Source organism: Trachymyrmex cornetzi, unplaced genomic scaffold, assembly GCF_001594075.2.
Source record: "Trachymyrmex cornetzi isolate Tcor2-1 unplaced genomic scaffold, Tcor1.1 scaffold396, whole genome shotgun sequence".
NCBI lineage: Eukaryota > Metazoa > Arthropoda > Insecta > Hymenoptera > Formicidae > Trachymyrmex > Trachymyrmex cornetzi.
This window is the reverse complement of record NW_017298703.1, coordinates 493,959-517,788: the sequence shown is the minus strand read 5'-3', so window position 1 is coordinate 517,788 and position 23,830 is coordinate 493,959. Positions and strand designations below refer to the sequence as shown.

Here is a 23,830-nt window from a genome sequence, read left to right as displayed (position 1 = left end):
GGTCGTCTCATTAAACATAATATCATTATCGAGGCGCTGAATTACGCAGGAAAATAACGCGCAAAAGTAGATGCTGTGCATCGTGAGTAACGTTATACTTTTCGTAAATCATATACTTACGCAGTCAGTACTGCCTGACGGGCAGTACTGACGTCACCGCTTATGGTACAAACGCGTAACATAACGTTAAATCATACAGCGGATTACATGTCGAGGTGACACGTAAGGTGACCTACGTTTCAATAAAATCACAAGATAACAAGATATGTATGGCATATCCTGTTCATTTTTTAATACGTCGACCTGTTCCATTACCATAAAACTTTGATCAATCGAAGCAGGAAATATCGAAAATTTATATCATCTCTCATCATGCGCATCTTATATGAAAGTTGATACAAATATCTTATTCTTCAATATCTCTTTATAATTTAAGAACGGTCGGAGTAAATATCACTACACAGATAACTCAAGAGATAAATTGCTTGCCGGAATTAACTGATGTCACTTGAATGAATGACGTATTAGCCAATTAATATGATAATCTCTGTATGTGATACTTTAATCTCTTTCTCAAAAGCTTATCTGATATAATTTTTTGTAACACATAAATTATAAGAAAATTTGTACTAGAATACATAAAAAATAATAATAAAAACAAACACCATTAAAAATATTTAACTTTGAATATTGAAATTATATCTAATGTTTTAATAATACATCATGTAATTATAAACAACGTGAAAGTTGATACGCGTAAAAATTATTGTTTAATATCAGACATGATGTGAATGTATGTGAAATAATTCATGGTTTTTTCGTTAGATTTATTTTAAATTGTATGTAATTATTACATGTTTTTAAGCTAAAAAAAATTGTAAAAATTATGTGCATTTCAAGACACACATTGCAAGAGATATCATTTGCTGGATATGATTCACGACAAGAAATAAGTAGAAGAGTGTATCTCACTCTGAGCACGAAAGGGTTAACCCTGAAGACTATAAAACACTTTACTTGCGTGAAGACAGGAAAAGGAATCTGACACAGTTTACATATATTACAATGATGAATTCGTATTTATCATGCTAGTAAAATGCTTGATAGTGAAGACCAAAAATGAAGCTGTATTCTTACTTTATAAGCAGATATTTTATAAACAGATAATCTTTTGTAAAAATTATATAAATAAAAATATTATGTGTCTTTGATTTTTATACATATGTTCAGTATCAGCGCGAAATTCGACGTAAAATGAATTTAACAAAATAAATTTAATATTTCAAAGCTAGCAATATTGTATCAAATTATATTGTTTAGAATTGATTCTTCCATTCAAGCACAGAAGTATTTAGATAATTAAGGACTCGGAATTGTTTTTAAATTTCTACGCTGAAAGAAAAGATTGGTTGCTGCAACAATTTAGATAGTAAAATATGGCATAGCATTTTTATATGGCTGCAAATTTTTAATTGCGTTAGCCTATCGAAATCATATGACATTGCGAATAGGCTAACGCAACTAAAAATTTGCTGCTACAACCAAAAACTGATTGCTGCAATCATATAAAAATGCTATGCCATATTTTACTATCTAAATTGTTGCAGCAACCAATCTTTTTTTTCAGTGTAATCGACGATTATCACGAGAAACAGAATTTGCTAGTAATAAACAATTGATAATTTTATAATTGCTGTAGAATATAATGATTTAATTTCATCATTAAAAAATTGTTGTATCGCTTTAACTTAACTGCCTTAATTAACTCAATTAAAGAGCTTGCGACAGTGGACTAACTCACCTATGGTAAATATGGAGTAATTAAACTCCAAAGTTAAAATGATTAGAAAAAAATCACGTGTTCGGCTACGTTGAAGGGCTAAGTCACGTAAATATGACATTAACTTTAATTGAATATGTGTAATTGAATTGAATATTTTTCCCCATTATTTTAACTTTCACTTACTCTATTTTTACAAAATATGGAGCTCACTATTCTAGCGAATCCTTGACTTAATTAAAACAACTGAATCGAATTAAAATGATGTATCAATTTTTAAATAACAATAGATCATTATTTTCTATAACAATAGTTTATTACGAACAAATACATTGATGTAGTACTCCGTAAAACAACGAAAAATATTATTCGTAACTGTCAGTTCTCACTGTCAGCTGATTGCGAGTACTTACACAGCTATAAACTCGGAGCGTGTGCGAAGTAGATAGTCCCTTAAATCGTTAGACGAAGAAAGAGAGAGAAGCGTAAGAAACATCTTGAAAACTTACCTAGACCACACCGCAAAATCGGCGAGCGATCCTCTCCTCGGCACCGCGGCGAGCCTTCAAGGGTGCCGATTATAGGCGCAGGGGTCGGGGGGACAAAGTCAGCTCTGCACGCCCCCCCGACGTCACTCTGGACTCGGGAACCCCTGTTCTCGACACGTTCCTCGTGTTCCAAGCGGCGAATACACACTCACATACGGCCGGCGGGCTTGCTATTATATCGTTATTCCGGGTCGCCTCGTGACTCCGATCGCGTCGCACACTCGCGACCGTCGGTTCCGGCGCGCCGTTCCTCTCTGTCTCTCTCTTTCTTCTTTTGTCTTTCTCTTTCTCTTCCCCTCGCAAACGCACTGTATACGTAGCAGAGCACTTGATCACCACGAGGAACCCGGCGGTGCCGCGAGGTCCAACATCACAACTCGGCGATTCTCGCTGCTCTTTTTCTCCAAACAATCCTGTCGTTCTCACCGATGACGGCGGTCCGACACGCACGCGCGTCGCACGCGTGTATGCGTGTACACCTGTGAGTGCGTATTCACTCTATCAGTTCGCCCATCTCACTCGCACTCACGAAACAGTCCTAAACCGCGCAGAATCATCGCGCGCGATTCCTCTCGGCTGCTCGGCCTCTCGTCCCTTTTACATACGCCGTAGGGGGCGGGTTTCCTCGGTGGACGGGGACGGGCGATCGCTGATTTCCGGGTAATCCGCGGCCAGGTGCGTGGCGGAGGCAACGCACGGGAACAGATGTCGCCGCTTCGGCATCTAGAAAAGCATTCGAGAACGCGATCGATCAGACCGCGTCCGTCGTCTTTCGGCGCGAATCGCGAATCAGCATCACTCGCTTGCTGGCTGACCGGCCGGCCGGCTGGCCGACATGCGTGCGTGTCGCCGGTCGCGAAATCGCGGGGAGCCAGTATGGCGCCGGGCTTCTTTCGTACTCTCCCTCTCTCTCTCTCACGCACACTTCTTTCTCCCTCCGACACTAGCTTTCTCCTGTTTCTCTCGCCCCGACTGACTCGCTCATCGTTCGTTCATCGCATTCGCTCATTCAATTCTCTCCTTCTCGCCCGTTGATTCACCTTGTCTCCTTTCTACCACTTGTTCGCTCACTTTCTTCCCACTCTTTCTCTCTCTCTCTCTCTCTCTCTCTCTCTCTCTCTCTCTATCTCTGTTGTCCGTCACTCACGCATCCATCGTGCATGTCTGAACACCGTTCTTTCCATCTACTCTTTTTACTCTCCTTGTATCCTTTTACCCTCTTCCTTCACTCACGTCTGATACCACGAATTCGCCGAGTCGACAAGACGCGTACCGTCCATTTGAAAGCTGCATGTGTTTTCGCAAAATTAACGAGAGAAATCGAACCGCCCGTTTTCAACTCTCCGGTTACCGATATCGTTTCAAAAATTCGTCAATATCGTTAATATTCGTTATTATTTGCCGCGGGCAATGTACCACAACCGAAAAATCACACCGTAACGCTCGAGTCGAATCGCGAACCGAATGAAGTTAGCGGTAGGTGGGACGCGTAAACGTCCTTTGCGATAGTATGCGATTCACGAGAAGCGCGCGAATAGCACGTCGCGTTTGAAAGATTTACGGCTCGTCGTAGAGACTTTAGAAATCGGCCGCACTAACGATCAGCGATTACTCGAATTACTAGTGCACAAATTTTGAGATACACTCACTATCGCCGCGTGCTGCACGCAATGGCCTAGAAAACCCGCGTTCGCCAAGCATGCAACATCGTTCTAGACTAGTGTAGATCGAAAATGTTTCTCGATGAAACATTAAGAATTAATATCTCGTTTTGTTCTATCAAGGTTCTATCAAGAGGAACGTATTTATTAAATAGACACGAAGACAGGATCAGGTCTTTTCTCTCACAAAATTAATCCTCAATTATAGCTGTGAAAACGACACCTAAGTTCTAAAGCATCCTGTTTAAAGTACAAAATACAAGTCAATCTTCGCCTTACGTTGATTAATAGAGAAATATTTGAAGTTACTTCACCTACGATTTATAAAAACCTTGTAAAACGGTTTTTATAGTCCGTTCTTACTTTAAGACCATCTTAAGTAGTGTCTCAAGATATATTCGGCTCTCTGATTGATTCATAACATCTTAAGAATGTACTTCAGACAGTCTTAAATATAATGGGCTTTCTACAATATAAGCCATTAGTCATCACTCATATCAGATTAGTGATAAGGCAGAATTACAGTCATAAATCTTAGGAAACTTACATCCAGAATAAATAACATTAGATCATTACGTCACAATATTTCAGCCGCTAATCAGAAGGGTGGTAATTCTCAGGACAAATAATACATTATGTGATTAGTCAGTCATAACGTAATCTAAGTTTTAAATCGTAAACAATGGAATTTGGCCATCTCTCCCTGCAGTCAGTGATTACTAACTTATTGTCTCATGACACTGCTGACCTACTTACAACTTGCTCCTGCTTTCTGATCTATAACGGCTTATAATAGAAAGCCCATAAGAATCGATTATAAATATCGCCCGTAGTATCAATCGTACAGATTGTATAACATTCGTCCAAATTTTCACTTCGAATAACCCGTTGCTGTAGTCGAGGATTAAAAAGTACAACAGTCCAATCCAAGAAGAATCGCGATGGACACGTGATAATGAAGACCGAACTCAGTTCTTATTTCAAGATCATTTTAAGGAATGCCTCAAAATGCTAGTAAGTGCTTTTCATTTGATGACACAAATCGACATAAACGTCATTCTGTCTTTATTACTCACTAAACGTGAAGTAAAGAAAGATGGAACGAGGCTTGCGTCGACTTGTGTCGTGTCACTAAATCGAAAGCACCCAATATTTATTTGACTTACGAATGACTTACGATATCCTAAGGCTGTACTTAAGATTCTTAAATATACAAGAATCGATTACAAATACTGAAAGTACGTTCGCGCGATTTAGTGGCGCGTCGCGCTTCCTTGCGAGTTTCGGATTTTAGCGCGCGTTCCCTTAAGGAGGAGAGGGAGGGAGGGAGGGAAAAGAGGAGGAGAGGGGAGGGGAGGGGTAAGGTCGCAAGCACTCGCGAGTGCTGAAGGTACGGCGAGGGCGACACGGATCAGGCGGGACGTATCCGTTGCGACGCGTCGTCGGCACGCACCAGGCACCAGCCGGGGCCCCGACGTGCGTATCCGACACAGCCGTTCCTCGGCGCTAAAATGGCGATCGAAGTGACAGCTCTCGCTGCCGTCGTCTCTCCTCCTACACCTCCTACACTTCCTCCTCCTCCTCCTCCTCCTCTGCCACCTCATCGCCGGCGAGGCTCGGCTCGACGAGACCGACGAGACTTTGCGCGCCGCACGACCGGTAGAGGCGCGTCCTCTTCTTTTCCCCTCGGATAACAACCGGGACGGAGTACTTCTTTATCGCTTCTGAGAACGCTTCATTCTCCCTTTCTCTCGATTCGCAATTCCACGTTACGTTCTCTCCATCTCTCCCATTCACACATATTCTCTCTCTCTCTCTCTCTCTTCATTTCTTTCGTCCGCTCATTCGCTCGCGTTAACTTTCTCGCTCTTTCTGCCTTTTTCATTCTCCATTCATTTCGCTCTCTCAACATGCGGCGCGAGAGAGACGAGGGAGGCTGTTTACTCCTTTTCTTCGGGGCTGGGCTTTTACCGAGCGCGCGACGGTGACGCACCGCCTCGACGGCAGCAGCACGACGGTAACGAAGAGCACGAAGATGACAACGAAGATGGCAACAACAGCGACCGCGACTACGATGACGATGATGACGACGGCGGCGGCAGCGGTATTCGATGGCGGTTCTCTCTCTTTCGGAGGAATCTCTCTCTTTCTCTCTCTCTCTCTCTTTCTCCTCGGTCCCGGACGACGCCTAACACCACCACCTCCACCACTACCACCACCACCACCACCACGATGCCACCTACTCGATAGCAGTGCTTGCCCGGACTCACGGGACTCGACTGGGCTTCGCCAGGCCGCGATACGCCCCTCACCCCCGCCGCTTCCCCGTCGCACTTGCGCCGACCGGCTATCACTCCTGCCTACCTACCCCCGTCTCGCCCTATCCCCAGGTACTAGCCGTCCAGCGTGCCTCGATCCACCCCCAGCGCAGTTGTACTAACCGTACGACAAGCCATGAACCCCCGCGGAGCTCCCACGCCCGCAGGACGGCCAATCGCGCGACTTGCCGGTGCCAGGGATGTATCATGCGAAGAGGCCAAAAATGTTGCACACGATGTGTATCAGGGTATCCTCACAGCCAAGGCCAGCAGCGTCACGAGGGGAGGGAGAAAGTTGGTATAAATTACAGAGATCGAGCGATCCGGGAGATAATCCAGGGCGCATATTGTATACGTTTTTGTTTTTCTTCTTGGTACCATTAATCGTCGACCGTGCCTTACGTTATAAAAAGAATATGAAATTTAGAACATTTCATGTATACACGTTGTTTAAAAAGTATTCTTTAAAATTTTACACTTTGTTGATACAAAATATTGAATGTATACCGTACGATACCAATGTGAGTGTTAAATATATATAATATAGAAAATCTGTGAATTTTCCTTTTCTCTGTCACATTTCTTCTTGATTACATTTCTTCAAATATACGATGTTATTTTCCATGCACACACATTTAATTAGTACCAGGTAAAAAATTTTATACAAGAACATATAAATATGTATAATTATAAATACATATGTTCATATTTCCTACTTTCTTTTATAAAATTACTGTTTCATACGAGAAACATAATATTAATATTAAGAAAACGAAAAATAATTAAAAGAATATTTTTTGCATTGTTTCTTTTACAAAAATCAAGTTTGAAAAAATGAAAAAAAATTGTTCATATAATATTGTATCTAAATAAATAATAAAGCTCGTGACTTTCAACTATATTTTAATAACGAGAAAAAATTAAAATTCTTTTAATATAATTTGTACATTTATTTATATTGAAGTTCAGCTTAGGAAGAGAACATCTTGTTATTTCATAATACTAGTATATAAAAATTCTCAATTTATCTTTAATCCTAATGGGTCAATGTTTAAATTTACTATATATGATCATCATTTAGATCTACATACAATATATATGATTAAAAGCTCTAAAAAATTAAAAACAAATTTTTACAGAAAAAAGATCTCAAATGATAACAGATAAAGTCATTAAATATTAGAAAAAAAATAAAACGCTAGTAAGAAAATTAGTTACATTTTAGATCATATAGTCTCAAACAAACCAGCAGGATTAAGTATTGATGCGGTAGTGGCGGAACACCCGGTATAAACCTCACGATAAATGACTGCACGCGCGAGACGACACGCGTTAAGTCGCAATGACAAGAACGTGAATGAAGCGGGAGGGGAGATAGAGCGCGTATGCAAATGCACGTATTGCTCACTGTTCGACCTCTTACGCGAATAAGATACGTAAAGGAAAGAAAGATGGGAAACGGAGGGAAGGGAATAATTCGCAGGGAGGGAATCGCGTTGATCGTTTCGCGAAGGTATTCCCTTACGCGGGGTCAATCGCGCACGAATTTTTTCGCGTCCCTTTGAAGTCAGCCGCTCAAACTCGAGAGTTACTAACCGAGCCGCGAATGTCGACCGCAAAACAGGCCCCACCTTACGTTGCCGACTTCACACCTTAGGCATACCATGCCTCCTTTTAAGCGATTAAACATGGGAGAGCTTACATTTGCAAAAGTTAAACACCGTTGAACTCAATTTTCGTGTCTTTCAGTTCCTAGACATTTCCTAGACACGATGACAGTTGGATGTGAGAATATTTATGTATACGAGAAACGAAACATTCTAACGTATTTCCTGTATTCTTCCGTGGGATATCTTGAGTATATCATAAAAATTTTTAAGCAGTTAAAAAAAATTAGTTTTGATAAAATTTATTTTTAGACGACTGTAAGACCAGTATTTCTAATTGATTCTTCAAGTCCGTCTTAGATATAGTTTCAAGATGTCATAAACCAATTGCAGATCTATATATGTATATAGCGTCTTATTAAGACATCTTGTAATAAAAAACGGACTATATGAATATACGTGTCTAAATCTCCTAATTATATAAATTAGAATATTTCGAGCTTTGAAAAAAATCTTCGATATACATATAACAAACAAATTAAATTAAATTTAAATAAAATATACAGTAGGTCTATGCACTTAGAAAGTACGCATATAAAAAGCATGTTCTTGCCAACAGCAAATGCAAGCAATAATCGAAACAAACGGATATGTGACTTGAAAGTTGCATTGGACAGTAGAGAGTTAAAAATGATCGGTGCTAACCGATCGGTGTTTCAGTTAAAGTGAATTAGCGCCAGCCCTTGTTTGATCTGAACTTCATTTAGTAGACAGCTTCACAGTTTGCCCGGGAGCGTGCGGCCGAACGGCGCTTAAAACAACGCAAGTATCGGATTATGTTCGTTAGGTCCCGGGCCGATGGCGGTGTCACTTTCGTTATTTATGCACGCGTAACGTACCAGCGTACGGCGGCGTTAGGTTTAATTTAATTTCCGCCGTTGATCTCGGAACGCTCGGCCGTGCCGCGCCGCGCCGCGCCGCGCCGCGCAAAATACCAGAGCAAGCCGCTCGTAATTGAATCCGTAACGGCGAGCAAATCAGCACGACGGTCATTACGTTACACGAGCCGCGCACTCGGCGAGGCGATCGACGTTCGTTAACCAATCGTTCGCTTAATTGCCGAGGGCAGGCGCGATAGACCTCGGTCAAGCCGCAGCTTTGTATTTAAAGCGTGTTTAAATAAATATACCGACCGGACCCGGACTGGTAGCGACAATCTAATGGACCATCGTACCAAACCTCCATCATCGTTGCCACTTTTCCGATAGGTTTGTTTTGGAGATAAGAAGAGAAACCGTACCTGTTAATTGTAATTTTCCACTCAGCAATATAACTGTACGTATACCCTGACGAAAATGAGAAGTTTCGTAAATGTTTGTTTAACGTTTACATGAGTGTTTGCAGGAATTTGTTGAGGAATTTAGAAACGGCCAATAGAGTGTTCGTAGAACGGAAATTGCAACGCTGCAGCGTTTGGAAGGCATTCTCTGACGAAAATAACAAGTTTCATGAACGTTCAGTTCAAATGTTGACCCTGCTGAACGCAGACATTTTATGAAAACAAAAGGTACAAAATTTTTCATTGAAAAATCTCATCATATCGCGCCTTTTACCCTATTCGATGTGGTTTTTTAAATGCGAGAACTTGAATTTTATTGTGTCCCTCTAATGGCGATATTGTACACTGCACTCTAAATTTCTTGCAGTGAAATCTCACTTCAAGAGAATGAAAATGCAACCACCCTTGAAAAAAAGTGAAAATATTTCACTTCTTGAAAAAAAAAGTGACGATCTTCACTCTTTTTAGAGTGAAATCTTGCTTTTTTGGAATGAGATTTCACTTTTTTGAAATTAAAATTCACTCTAAAAAGAATGAAGATCGTCACTTTTTTTTCAAGAAGTGAAATATTTTCACTTTTTTTCAAGGGTGGTTGCATTTTCACTTTCTTGGAGTGAGATTTTACTGTAGGAAATTTAGAGTGTGCTTGAAAATTGAATACGTAGAAGAATGTTTGCTAAACGGAGGAAAAACGCTTGTGTTATGGTGTTGAGGAAAACGTTTTTTAGGCGTCTTTAAGCTGTTTGTGTAAAAGCCTTCAAAACGTTTACTGAGATTCAATAATTCGCCACATTAGAACAGCGTTTGTTAAACGAGAGAAAAATGCTTGTCTCACGGTATTGAGAAAAGCGTTTGCTAAATGTTTGAAAAGTCCGACAGTGAACTCTCTGCACCAAAGTGCATCAGCATTTACTGAGCATCCTTTAAAAAGCGTTGCTTTAGCATTACAGAACTTTCATGAAACGATATATACTATATTTTATAAGCGTTCTGAAAGTGTTTAAAACCCAATGGTGTTCTGTCAGCGTTGTTATAAAGTTTGAAAACACATATAAACTCTTAAAAAATCATCATCGAACGGTTGTCAACGTTTTATAAAGTTCTGTATTTTCGCCAGGATATAACTGTAATATAACATACGTATGTTGTTATATTGTTGAGTGGAAAATTACACTAGCGAGTACGTTACTTAATGTAGCTTAATGTAGCTTTCTTTGACAAATGAAAACCTGCTCGGATGAACTCATCAATTAACGGGACGGCCGCGACAACTTGAATCCACTGTATAGTGATCTTTGACAATTACTCGTGTCATCTCGATATACATTTACTAGATATACATTAATATTGTTAATTTTGTATGTTATGTTTTTGTTATGATATGATTGATTTGTGAGTTAATGCTTTGTGTAGTGTGCAAAACTATTATGCTTCGCAATTTCTGTTAATTCAAGTTTACCTGTTGCAATGTAACTATTAGCAGGCTTGTAACAACAGTTTTGTTGATGCTTGCCATTTGCTTTGTATATGTATATGCCTACATTGCAATAAAGAATTATGAATTATTAATAGGCGGGTAGCGGTGTTGATCTGTAATTTGGCTGACCATCACGATAATTAGCTTTTACTTGACTCGCTTTAACAATTCAAACACAGCCTGTCAAGTGTATCGCGTGCGTTTTCGTGATTCCCGGCTACAAGAACGATCGTAAAGCTAGTCACACACACTTTCCGTAACAGTAAAGGCCGCAGCACACACTCTTGCATAATGCATAGTGCATAAAAGAATCAACCAATAAAAATTCTTTTTTTCTATGGAATGGGAGGAAAGGAAAGATTCTGATTAGTTGATTCGCTTATGCACTATGCGTTATGCGTTATGCAAAAGTGTGTGCTGTGGCCTTATAGCCTCGTCTACAATAGTCGCACAAGCTGTGTCGCATGTCGTATGAAATGTCGCAAAAGTGTCGCATATAGTCGCATGATCGTCGTAGTCGCAAGAGCTCTTGTCATACGGAGTTGAGCCAACTTCAACTTTCTGCGACTGCACAGGCATGTCGCATGAGCTCAGCCAATCACAGCACAGCAAGTTGACGTTTAGAATTTGTCATCGAATTGCGTGCAAACAATCGTTATGACTATAGTAGACGCTCATTTAGCGACACTCTTGCGGCATGCGACAAATTTTCCTGCGATGCTACTACTCGCGACATCCGATACAACCTGTGCGACTATTGTAGACGAGGCTTAAAGGATCCTCTACATAGAAGTCGTAGACGGTCGTGGAGTCTTAAGTCGTAGGAAACTGACTAAAGGGACTTCTACATAGAAGTCGTAGATGGTCGTGGAGTCTTAAGTCGTAGGAAACCAACCAATCACAATCAAACATAAGGAGAATACTCGATTGGAATTGGTCAGTTTCCTACGACTTAAGACTCCACGACCGTCTACGATTTCTATGTAGGGGACCCTTAATTCTAATCGAGTGTACTCCTTATATTTGATTGTGATTGGTTGATTTCCTACGACTTAAGAGTCCACGACCGTCTACGACTTCGAATCTATGTAGAGGACTCTTAATAGTAAGGTTTTTAACCAATGCTCTATTGTTACGGTTACGGACGACCGAATCGAGCAACACGATTGGTCGAAAACCTACGTTACGTTTACGGTTACTGTTAGGAAAAATGTGTGTGACTGACTTAACATTATAGTGCCGTAACATTAGCGTAGTCGCGACGTGTGACAAATTTTTGCGAGAGATACCCCTGTTTCCCCTTTCTCCCGTTCCATTCTCGATGGAGGCTCACCCCAAGAATTGTTAACGCGTTTCCCGGAAGCGAGGCGAGCGAGTGTGCGCGCGAAATTAGCGCGAGCGCAAAGCGGCGCGGGCGGCGTTCCGCGCTACAAGCGGATTCCGATCGAGATAATGAAAATTAACGACGTTAAAGCGCCGTCACGCCTGCAATTAATTATCGCCACGATCCGCGCTGCCGCTGCTGCCGATCGGCCCACACGGGGCCATCGCCGGACCCTCTTCTACGCTATTGCTACAACATAATCGCGATATCAATCCTTCATTAATTCCCAACCTAACCAAAGGACGACGCGCGGAGAGAGTCCGGGACAGGGACTCTTCCTCCGCGCGGCGCGGCGCGATTAATTCTGCCGGGGCACTTTATAAGGCTACACACAGGGTGTCCCGCCGTCACCGGATATTAATGACGCGTTGCTCGGGTTAGTACGTACTGGAGAGTTTTACAGTCGAGAGTCGCCCGCATAGAACGGAGCTGTCGCGACTCGTTGAGAATCACCCTCCGATTCGCGTTTAACATTCCCTCGACTGAGTTTTACGACGGTAAAATTGTGCTCATTGTCGGCGTACAGCTATTCGGCGCATTCAGAAAGACAGAAGTTGGACTATAGAGATTACAACGAATGGATTAAGTTCCTCGATTAGACAAAAAAGAGAGAGCGTCATTGTGAGAAAAAAAACATCTTGTTCTGCTATTGTTATATAAAATTATCAGGACACCCTTTGGACGCGCAGAGCCATCGAGTTCTATGAATTATACATCGCGCCGTGACGGCACCCTCGTCGTGAAGTTTCTTTCGCGGTGGTTGATCGCCGACACACTCGCACGAGCGGAGAGATAAAGCAAACAAACGGAACTCTTAATAAACGGCGGCGATAACTAAACGGGGCGATCTTTTCCATCGGGCAACGATCCAAACGTAAATCTATTGTCTTGCCAAATTTCAGACCACATATCTCTATGCGAAAGACTGAAGTATCGTTCCTTTTTTGAAGATTCTTCTTCCTATTTCAGTGCTTCTCGCCAGATACATATGCCATCTGCAACGTTGAAATAGCATCGTATTTTCCTTGGTCGAGAAGCACGAAGCCATGTGAGGAATGCATTAAATTTTTATTTTAAAAAAATGGAAGTGTTAATAAAAAGTTTAAAAATTTACAATTCGTTGAATAGGTTTTAATTTTTTCTGTCAAAAGGATATTAATATTTATACGGCGGTATGATATGATCAATTATTATGGCCTTAGAAACGAGAAAATTTATGGAAATTTCTTTGACAAAATGCATTTTTGTTGGATTATGTATGTGATTATGAAAAAAATGTTCTTGAAAAGCATGGAACTTTTAAAAAATAAAGTTTTATGATTTTATTTAGATTAAAACATTGTTTAGACTCATATTGAATAATTCTCTAATATTTTACAAAAAATAACTTTTATTTTGTTCGTTAAATCTACTTTAATATTCTTTTTGTAATTGTTTCGTAAAAAATGCAATTTATTGAGAACACCCTTTTTCTTTTAATCAACGACAACATTTGTTAATATCAATGGGAATATTAGAAAGTTGAAAAGTTCAGAGTACAAACGACAAGCTTCGCTTTAAGTATGAAATCCTATTTACAAAGCAAACTTTACAAATTGTATACTTGCATCGTCTGTGCCTAAGTGCCGTGATAAGTCTTTAATCTCGTTAATAGCTCCAACTCTCAGTATCTCTCAGTTGAAATTTTAAGTCGTGTCGTCTGCCGATTGCAGAGAAACACGTGCTGAGCACGTGTACATGCCGAGCTGTAAAAAGAAATGACTTCTTGGCAGCATGCCGCGCCCAAGGATATTTCTAAGTTTTCAAGTGCGTTCTGTATGCGTGATTCATTCCAACAAAAAACATTCTCAGTAAAGTAATTCACTTATTTATATGTAAATTTAATTCTCCGATAAAAATGGCGATACATACGGTTTTATATTTTTTTCTGTCATATATTTTTAATAGCAAATTACTGCTCATGAATTATGCAGTTTAGTATTAAAGACTTTTAATATATCTGACACAAGGAATTTAAAATAATCTTTTATAGAAGAAAATTGTTTATAAAATTATGATATTGTTAAATACTACTCAAATATCGTAATTGATAGATAATCTATACGTATATAATCCTTTTAATCGTAAATAATAGATAAGGCTAACCTCACAATAGAAAATGCCTCTTTCTATCATGTAAAAAGAAGAGAACATTGAAAAACAGTAAAGTGTGGTATAAAAATTTTTATTGTTTTAAAAATTTCTTAAACTTTTGAATGTCGACCGCAGTGGCAATCACTTGCATAATTAAATACTGAACGTCGTTCGGATCTGATTCGGCGTTTGTCACTGTCGTCATTTTATACAACCAGCTGGCCGCAGAACTGCCTGCTTTTACCCTCACACGTATGCTTAATAATCCAGTCGAGGCTAAAAGGACCTCCTGTATCTTCAAGCGCAACAAATCGATTCCTATAAATATTTAAATTGTTTTAAAGTTGTTATGCTCAAATTTTGCATCTAGCGGATTCATTAAAGCCCATACATAAAAACTTGTAGCAATGTTACTGCAATATGTTTGGAATGTTGCAACATTGCTCAAATAATTTATGCTGTATAGACAACGACAATAAATTCTGATCGCACCTGTCAGATCCTTAGCGGAGACGGCAATTGCATCCTTGGGTATGCAGTCGCTTTGAACAAGATCGCACTTATTGGCGACGTCGATTATTGGACGAGCGTCCAACATGGGTTTTATCGTCTGCTGGACGTGCTGATATTGCGCCTTCATATCAGGATGACTGACATCATATATGTGAACTACCACGTCCTATAGGAAAAAGAATTCTAAATTAGGAAATTTTTTGTAAAAGAAAAAAAATAACAGCAAGAGAGAAGAGAGGGGGAAGTAATATAAAACCAACGTACAGCGATAATGGCATCCTCTAGAGTCACAATGAATGGTTCAATCAGAGTTTCCGGCACATCTTGAATAAACCCGATAGTATCCATATACAAAATTTTTAACCTGTTGGGTAAAATGCCTTGATGCGCGGTCGTGTCAAGGGTTGCGAATAATTTGTCTCTAGGTTGTAGAGAATTGTCATCCGTGAGCGCTTTTATCAAGGAAGTTTTCCCTGTGTTTGTGTAACCGACTACAGCGACCGTAGGGAAGCCGTGCTTTTTACGGTGGCTCCTGATTATTTGTCGATGCTGCTGCAGCTTCTTCAATTCGTTTTTCAATTTCTTCTCTTTGCTGTCGAGCAACATTTTTGTCTGCTCCGTCACGTTTATCGCGCCATTGCGAGTAACACACGTTTCAAATATCTTTTTCTGAATGTACGGTATCTCTGCTAAGGCTACCTGCAGCTTTGCCTCTGCAGTCTTCGCATGTTCACGAAATATGTGAATGACTATGGAGTAACGATCATACACTGGTAGACCAAAGATCTTTTCCAGTTCGCTGATTTGGATAAATTTCAACAGATTAGTACTAATAAATATGGCAGTGGGGTTTGGACATTGTCTTAAGTCCTTCTTTAGATTCTCAATCGCGCCGGTTCCCAGCAGATGCTTCCTCTGTAGTGTAAGTAACGGGGCGTACTTTGTTCCAACTACACACCAATTAGGTAGAGTATTTATTAGTGCTACAGCTTCAGCCATTTGTAGTTCTGGCGACGTGTTTCTCTTTTTATCTCTACCCCATTTTATATAGGGTTGTAAAATAAACGTCCTGTGTCCACCAACTGCAGTGCCTAAATAATGACTGGCGATTTTGACGTATTCGTTTTGCTTCTTCTCATCTTCTTCAGATAGATATTCCTCGGAGTCGTGATTCAAACGACAAATAATATTTTGTAGCAATATTCCTGATCTCTTGTGTACTGTGTCAACTTTGTTAAATACTTGCAGATTCCGTTGTGTAATATTTATAATCTTGTGTATGCAATGCATTTTGTAAAAATATATTGTCAGTCCCGAAACTTAATATAATAATCACTAACTAAATTGTAACAAAATATTTAATATCATTGTACTATCATTATGTATATGTATATAAGATTATTTTGTTCTCTTATTGTATTTCAAATGTGACACAATGAAAAAAGTTAAATGTTTGAGAAAAGAGGAAAATTTATTTCTACTTAACAGGAAATTAACTAATAAAAAAATATGGGTAAAAAGAATATATTCTTAGAAACATAATCAAATGCTACTTTTGTCATTTTTCTATCACAATTTTTGAAAACCATCTTTTTTAATAGCAACGATTTTGATATCCTAAAAATTATAATAAATATGGAACAATTCATCAAAACTGATTAACTTGAAATATTACTAACAATTTATATTTACCTTGATTAGCTAAAATTATTAAATTCAAAATAAAACAATTTCTTTTTCAAACTTGTTTAAAACTGTTTTAAATCTAAATATTCTCTGTAGAAAGACTTTCCGTTTTATTTACAAAAACAATACAATTAAAAATATGTCACTCTCGTAGAAAGTAAGTATTACGATCTCTTTAAAAACTTTATAGAATGATACTAGTACTATTTGGTGGTCGGACTGTGAATTAGTTCACTTTAGTTGATTTACTTTTGATTAATAGAATAATCTTCATATCTAACTCATTTATAATAATAATAATTCAAAAACATTTTTTGAGTTGTGTCATTTTTAAAGAAAAGGAATGATTTACTCTTCCTTAATTTTTATTAGTCGCGTGAATACATAATAAATATATAAGAGAAACAATTTACGTGGGTATATTAAAAGTTGTAAATAATGAGAAATATCACACAAGTCCATTCATCATTTTATTACTTTTTATTATTTTCTATGAAAGATGGTCCACTTGTGCGAGGTTATGTTAGCTGTCCTAACCTCACTACTGGCAAAAATAAGTCTAGATACGTCAATTAATGCCCGACTACGACCTTTTCGCATGATGTAACTTTGCACATAAGAACTATCGATGCGTACGATATTAACACACGTATGTACTAAATGTACATCGTTCTAATTACACGAAATAAATAAAGAACGATAAGTGCGATCTCCGCTGACTTCGCAATCCCACGTAATCCGAACAGCCGACTCAGCTGATTCCACGAATACTACGTGCCATAACACTTGATACGCGCGACACGCAGCTCGTACATGAAGTGACGTGAAGCGTAAAGTACATTGTTAAAAAAAAACACTTGAACTTATATTCCCGACAAATTATCACGATTATCTTGAATTTCGTATTAAATATAAATTTAACTTATATTTGAAATTTATAAATATTATTCTAATCGATTTTTATATTTTTAAAATATTAAATTTTGCTTAAATATTATTCAAGACGTTCGAACACTTTGCACTTATTTTTGTTCATAAACGAAGTTTTGAATGCTAAAAAATTTTTACTATAAATGATTAATAGCAGATTCGGCTGGACGCATTCGTGCGCACTGGTGCATATTAAAACCGTTGTTACTGATTTAATCTGGGTGCAAAAGTGAAACGCTATATATTTCGCTATATATTTCGAATTTAAAAAACGTATTTTACCTAAGTAAAATTGAAGATTTCGTGATTTATACCGTTTTTATATTTTAACCCGTTTCTATATTTATATTAAACACATTTTTACATTAATCTACATACTATGACTTTAATATGTATCAGCACTGCGTTCAATCTAATTCGCTATAAAATCTTTATTGCTGACAGAAACATTTAAATTTTCTCGTTCAACATTGTCATTGATCGTTATCAATTATCCATTATCTCAGACAACATACCTTAATTGCGAAAAATATTAATATTTCATTCATTTATTCGACATGCGGACGGTTTTTCCTTCAATAATGGCACATAATTTAATCGCTACGTAATTCAATCCACGCAATAATAGCGTATGCCACGTGACGACCACTTATCGGAGCAGTATCGGCTGTCAGGCGCCTCGCTACGCCACACCAACACCACTGGCCGACCCAGGCTGGCCTGGCTCGCCACCGCTCGAGTGTTATATACTGGACGTAGTATCGCAAGTTCAACGAATGCGAGTGTGTCGCAGCGGAAATGGAGCCGGGAACGCTGGCGAGGGTGCTGCACGACTTCTTTACCACCGTCGATGAAGAGCTGAGTCTTCCCAAGGGACAATATTTCGTGGTACTAACAAACGTTTGACGCCTAACCTAACGAGCCTAGTCTAACGAGCAGTCAAGTGTAAACAGTTGAAAGTGATAGACCTGGTCTGTTATCCTCGTTTCAGATACACAAGATCATAGACAAGCACTGGTGCCATGGTCAGTCACGAGACAGAGTCGGCAAGTTTCCCTTAAATCACCTGCATAAAGTGGAAATTCCTCCTTTTGGTGAAACAGAAAGACTGTTTGTTTCTATAGCCACGTTTCCCGGACAAGAAGTTGGAGATTTGTCTTTTGCAGAAGGTAAGCTAACCGATATAAGACATGCTGTTGCACCATGCACTTTTTAAAGGATACTAGATTAATTGTTTTAATAAAAGTGAGAAGATATAACAATAAGTTTTAAGTTTCAATATTGTAAATAGTACTTGAAACATAAATTCTCTCATTATTAGGAGAACTCATAATCGGAGTCAGGGACATAGGTTCAGGATGGTGCATGGGCAGAATAGACTCCAAAAATGGAATTTTCCCATTAACACATACATGGGAATTGGATACAACATTGATAAAGGTAGAATATTAAAAGAGATTGTATCATATTCATGTATCAGTTGTGTACAAAATTGTTAATTAACGAGGATTCTTTTTACTAGCAAACAAAAAATAAATCAATAAGGAAAAGAGCTAAGGTAAAAACAACACTAAAGGCACAACTCGATGAAGAATTAGACTTGACTGCAGATGAGATGGTCATTGTCACAGAAATTTTGGATGACGGCTGGTGTCGTGGAGTTACGGAAGATGGTAGAGAAGGCATAATCCCCGAAGGGTTTATATCCTACATAGAAGAAGATCAAGAGATAGTTGATCAAGGACAAATTACATGTACAACTGAGAACAATTTTACATCTTTCTCGACAGTTCACAATGGCACAATTTATAAAGATTTTGGTGAAACCTCTATAAATTCTTATGCAAACTTGCCTACTGAACCTACTCCAAATTACTTTGACTTGTTTCCAGAGGTGTTGCCAGCAACTAATAATACAGACAGCACACAATATAATAGTCATACAAATTCAGTTGATATTAAACCGTATGCTATAACATTATATCCATTTAATGCACAGTTTCCAAACGAGCTGAGCTTTGGAGCTGGCGAAGTAGTGCATCTCACTAGATACATCGATTCCGAGTGGTTAGAGGGTATGATCGATACCACTAAAGGTATTTTTCCATTATCTTACGTCAACATAATAGTCGATTGTGCAGAAGCAAAGCAGCATCAAGTCCAATCTGAAGTAATTCTTGCAAAAAAAGATGCTTTGGAACCGAATACTACTGTAAAAGTGTTATATACCTTTGATGCACAAATGAATGGCGATTTAAATGTCCACGAGGGCGAGAGTGTCACTGTGTTGGAAATGACTAATGAGGATTGGGTGAAAGTGAAAAATAAAAATGGTCTAGTTGGTTTGTGTCCACGAGAATATTTAAGCTCCGAATCGATATCCGAATATTCATTGGATAGTTTGCAGGAATCAAATTTAGAAGACTTTGAAGATTTTGTGATGATTAGACATAAGGAAGCAAACATTATTGTGAATGAGGAACCGAAGAGAATATCGCAACCGCACAGACCAGCACCACCTGCTCCTGCTCCAGGCAGAGTGCCATTACAGAAAGAAACTATTGCAAATGGAGAAGTATTTGCTAAAAAAGAAACATGGGAAAACGAGTCTGCAATCAATAATACTGTAAATATGAAACAAAAGAATGCAGATCAACGTCAAAATGTAATATCGGAATTAGTTATAACTGAAAAAGAATATGTCCGTGATCTGAAGTTAACGTACGAAACATTTAATTTACATAAACCAAGTTTTCTCGAATCAAAGGGGATTGATGTTGCTACGTTGTTTGGGAATATTTTGGAAGTTATTCATGTTGCCGAGGAGTTGTTGGATATGATTCTGAGAGCTATGAAAGGTTGTGATGAAAATTTACAAACAGTTGGGCCTTGTTTCGTGAAAATGGCCGAGAAATTGAAAAGTGTTTATGTTAAGTATTGTGGGAATCATGAAGCTGCGTTAGCATTGTTGAAAAAGGTATTTCATATATATAATGTAATTGAGATTTTTTATCGAAAACTGTATACTAATGTAAAGTTTATGGTTATTTGAAGTTAGGATTATTTATATCGAATCCGTTTGTATTTTAGTATGAAAGTAATGAAGAGATCATGAAAGTATTTAATAAGGGTATTGAGACATTACGTCGTCAGGTTGCTTGTTTTGATATGAGCTCCATTTTGATAAAGCCAATTCAAAGAATTGTAAAGTATCCTCTAATGTTATATGAATTAATAAAGGTAAGAGTAATCACGTTAGTTACACAAAATATAAAGAATATAAATAGATTATTTAGAAGATAGTGGAAGTTCAATTTTGAAATATATATTTTAATGAAATTACAAATAAATTGATATATATCAATTTCAACAGCATTTGTGAAATTGAATTCAGATTACTTTTCAGATAAATATTTATACGCATGTATATATTCAAAGTTATATTGCATTATAATATTTTCCTGTATGGAAAATAATTTTTAGTGTACAGAAGACAATCATCCAGATAAAGCAGCCATAATGGAGGCGTGGGAGGCTATGACAAATGTAGCCAGTTATATCAACGAATACAAACGGAGAAGAGATATCGTATCAAAGTATTTAGATAATGATAATACTTTATTTAGTAAAATGTCAAAATTAAGTATGCATTCTGTGGCAAAAATGTCAACAAGACTTAGCACGCGATTGTCGGCGAGTCTAGGATTGACAAACGTTGCGAGCGATACCGAATTTGAGGAGCTCGAGAAACAATTTCGATCTATAGAGAAATGTACATGGCAATTGGTGAAAGATATTGAGCAATGTATTACGTATCTGAGTGATGAAGCTATATCCGGTGAAGCGATAGCCGAATTGCTGGTTCATTATTATCAGGGAAGTCCAACTGCCGAGGTGAACAAATTGCAGGACATAAGATCTGTAATTTGGTCACAATATATACAGGACTTTAAATCATATATCGAGAAGACAGTTAGCGCCCCGTTACATTTCTTAGCGACGTTGTTAGAAGGGCCAGCGATGTTGGTATCAAAGAGGCATGATAAGTTGTTGGACTACGACGCCGCTATTTCAAAGAGTGAGAAATATAAAGAATCAAAAATTGTAATTATTATGTTACTTAATGTTCTTTATTGTAAACTTTTTAAATTATTTTTTTTCATAATTTTATATGATTCATTTTATGTTGTCTCAGATACAAGAAGAATTATTTACTGCTAAGAGTAATTACGAAGCTTTGAATCAACAATTGTTGGAAGAATTACCTATTTTACTGGATGCCGCAGCCAACATTTTGGTTAATTGTATAAATGCTTTTGCTGGTGCCCGAAAATTATTAAGCGGAAAAATCACGAAGCAATATATATCTCTTTGCGAGGTATTAAAACTTCAACAGAAAATGTACAGTCTAATGTAATTCGAGAATGAACGAAACATAATTTTCTTTTTTAGACAACACCGCATCTATCGTCACAAGATGTGCTGGAATCGTTTCTCGTAAATCATAATTTAATATGGAATCAAATAACGCGTTTTGCATTTGCTGGCACGAATACCCGAATAGACGAGGGTCAAACGCAATTGTCTAAACAAACCGAAGAGCAGAGATCTTCGCTCAGAGAAAAATATACTGCGGACAAATTATATGTGGTAATTGAGGACATTGCCAGTACATCTACATTGGAAGTGGATGCTACGAGAGGTACGTTGATCGGAGTTATAAAAAAGCAGGATCCAATGGGAAATTCGGCGAGATGGTACGTCGACACTGGGGTCACTCAAGGATTCTTGCCATCTCAAAAATTGAGACCAGTTCAGCGACAGAGTCAGCATCATGATCAAACCACATCGGATGTCGCTGCTGCCGGCAGAAAAAGTGCTAGCCCTCCAAATTTGATGTCGTTGGATTCTCCAGAGAAAGAGATCAAGAAAGTGTCTTCGTCGCATCTACAGGATTTGCTTTCATTAGATCAAGAAACAAAAGTATATCACAATTATAGCAATGTTCCTGAAACGCCAAGAGTTCAGGTGTATCAGAATATACAGTATATACACAGCGAAGTTAGTATAATATTCTAATATAATAGAGTATTAATATTCTAATATCTCTCTTTCTCGGAATAATAATATCTTTATATTAACATGATAAAATTTTAGTTTTACTACGCAATGTACGATTTTGCTGGAAACATGCCGGGCACATTGCCTATTACTAACGGCCAAGCCCTGAGACTGCTCAGACCTCATGATGAGAAAGGAAATGATGAATGGTGGCTGGTAGAGAATCGTAATGGTAAACAAGGCTACGTTCCACGGAATTATTTAAGCTCGCCCATTAAACCAAAGTCATAACGATGAACTTAAGATTAAGCACAAATTTTACATTTATAGCATCACAATTTTATGCTGGGATCTGATAATTAACTCGATTACAGAATTATTAATCATTGATAGAAATTATTACTATCAATTTATCAATATTTGAGCTTTTTATGATTATCTCATAAAAAATGTATATTATTGATATTTTATGTTAAGAAAGAAGCCTTTTAGAATTTTTTATCTGATCTGATTAAACGTAAAGATGTCAAAAAGATGATTAATCGAAATATTATTAGATATTTACATCAATACTCGGAAATAACATTTCAAATTTCTCACTAGTACTTAGGTTTATACACTATTTGATTTATACACTTTTTAAGATTTTTACATATGTATTGAATTATTGAATTATTATATTCATGTATAAATGTATTAAATGTAATATATGCATGTACAAAAGATACCGCTTAATCAGAAAGAAAATTTTTTTTGTAACAATTGGATTGTCATTTTTAATTGTATAGAATTGCTAACTGATATTAATAATTGATATTATAATACAGAAAATTGCACGTATGTTCTTGCCTAACAAAATTGTGATCCAGTAGACCATTTTTGTATATAACAAATAATATATGCCTATCAGTACACATAAACTTGTGATAATTTTTTTATTTGTAAATTTAACCATATTTTAATTATACAATCGATTTTTTACGTGCAATTTTTAATGTATATTTGTATATAATGTTAAATTTCTCGAAAATTGTATATTAAATGTGAATATTTACGGTAAAGACATTAATAAAAATGTTACAAAAAGAACACTGATTCAGTTTTAATTATAACCGATGTTATTTTATATATAGTTGTATGTAGGAATGTATTAGACTGTTTTATCAATAATTTATTTCAAGTAAATAATACTTACTATTCAAGGAATAATATATTGTTGTTATGCCATTTTATTGTTATTTCTAGAATAAATTTAGCACTCTAATCGTTTTAAGATTATCTGGATTACGTAGCTAGGCACTGCAATGAATATCATATCTTGTTTGTTGATATAAAAAGTACGATTTTTTCTGATTTTTTTCTTAATAATCGTTTTTATTACTATATTTACAAT

General features: G+C 37.6%; 3 protein-coding genes across 4 annotated transcripts in view; 1 reads left to right on the top strand and 2 right to left on the bottom strand.

Moving 5' to 3' along the window:
• The window catches only part of PlexA (plexin A), a 286,570-nt gene extending 280,310 nt beyond the window's left edge, over nucleotides 1–6,260 (bottom strand). The window contains exons 1-2 of one of the 2 annotated variants that reach the window (XM_018512215.1): nucleotides 6,233–6,260; nucleotides 2,290–3,051 (exon numbers count right to left, since the gene is read on the bottom strand). The gene's annotated coding sequence lies outside the window, so the exon portion shown is untranslated. Of the gene's footprint in view, nucleotides 1–2,289; nucleotides 3,052–5,960 lie in introns of both variants that reach the window. The other variant, XM_018512214.1, reaches the window with a different exon arrangement.
• Nucleotides 6,261–14,329: 8,069 nt separating this feature from the next.
• LOC108764138 (putative GTP-binding protein 6) lies at nucleotides 14,330–17,214 on the bottom strand. The gene is made up of 4 exons (XM_018512208.1): nucleotides 16,860–17,214; nucleotides 15,025–16,099; nucleotides 14,740–14,926; nucleotides 14,330–14,565 (listed from the first exon to the last, which is right to left on the bottom strand). Exons 2-4 carry the CDS (start codon nucleotides 16,048–16,050, stop codon nucleotides 14,339–14,341), a joined length of 1,440 nt encoding a protein of 479 aa, XP_018367710.1. The 5' UTR covers nucleotides 16,051–16,099; nucleotides 16,860–17,214; the 3' UTR covers nucleotides 14,330–14,338.
• Nucleotides 17,215–18,007: 793 nt separating this feature from the next.
• On the top strand, nucleotides 18,008–22,807 carry LOC108764154 (dynamin-binding protein). Its single transcript, XM_018512234.1, has 9 exons — nucleotides 18,008–18,264; nucleotides 18,368–18,545; nucleotides 18,698–18,816; nucleotides 18,899–20,353; nucleotides 20,467–20,616; nucleotides 20,860–21,480; nucleotides 21,572–21,754; nucleotides 21,829–22,437; nucleotides 22,534–22,807. The coding sequence occupies exons 1-9, from the start codon at nucleotides 18,175–18,177 to the stop codon at nucleotides 22,726–22,728; spliced, it is 3,600 nt and encodes a 1,199-aa protein (XP_018367736.1). The 5' UTR covers nucleotides 18,008–18,174; the 3' UTR covers nucleotides 22,729–22,807.
• The last annotated feature ends 1,023 nt before the right edge of the window (nucleotides 22,808–23,830 follow it).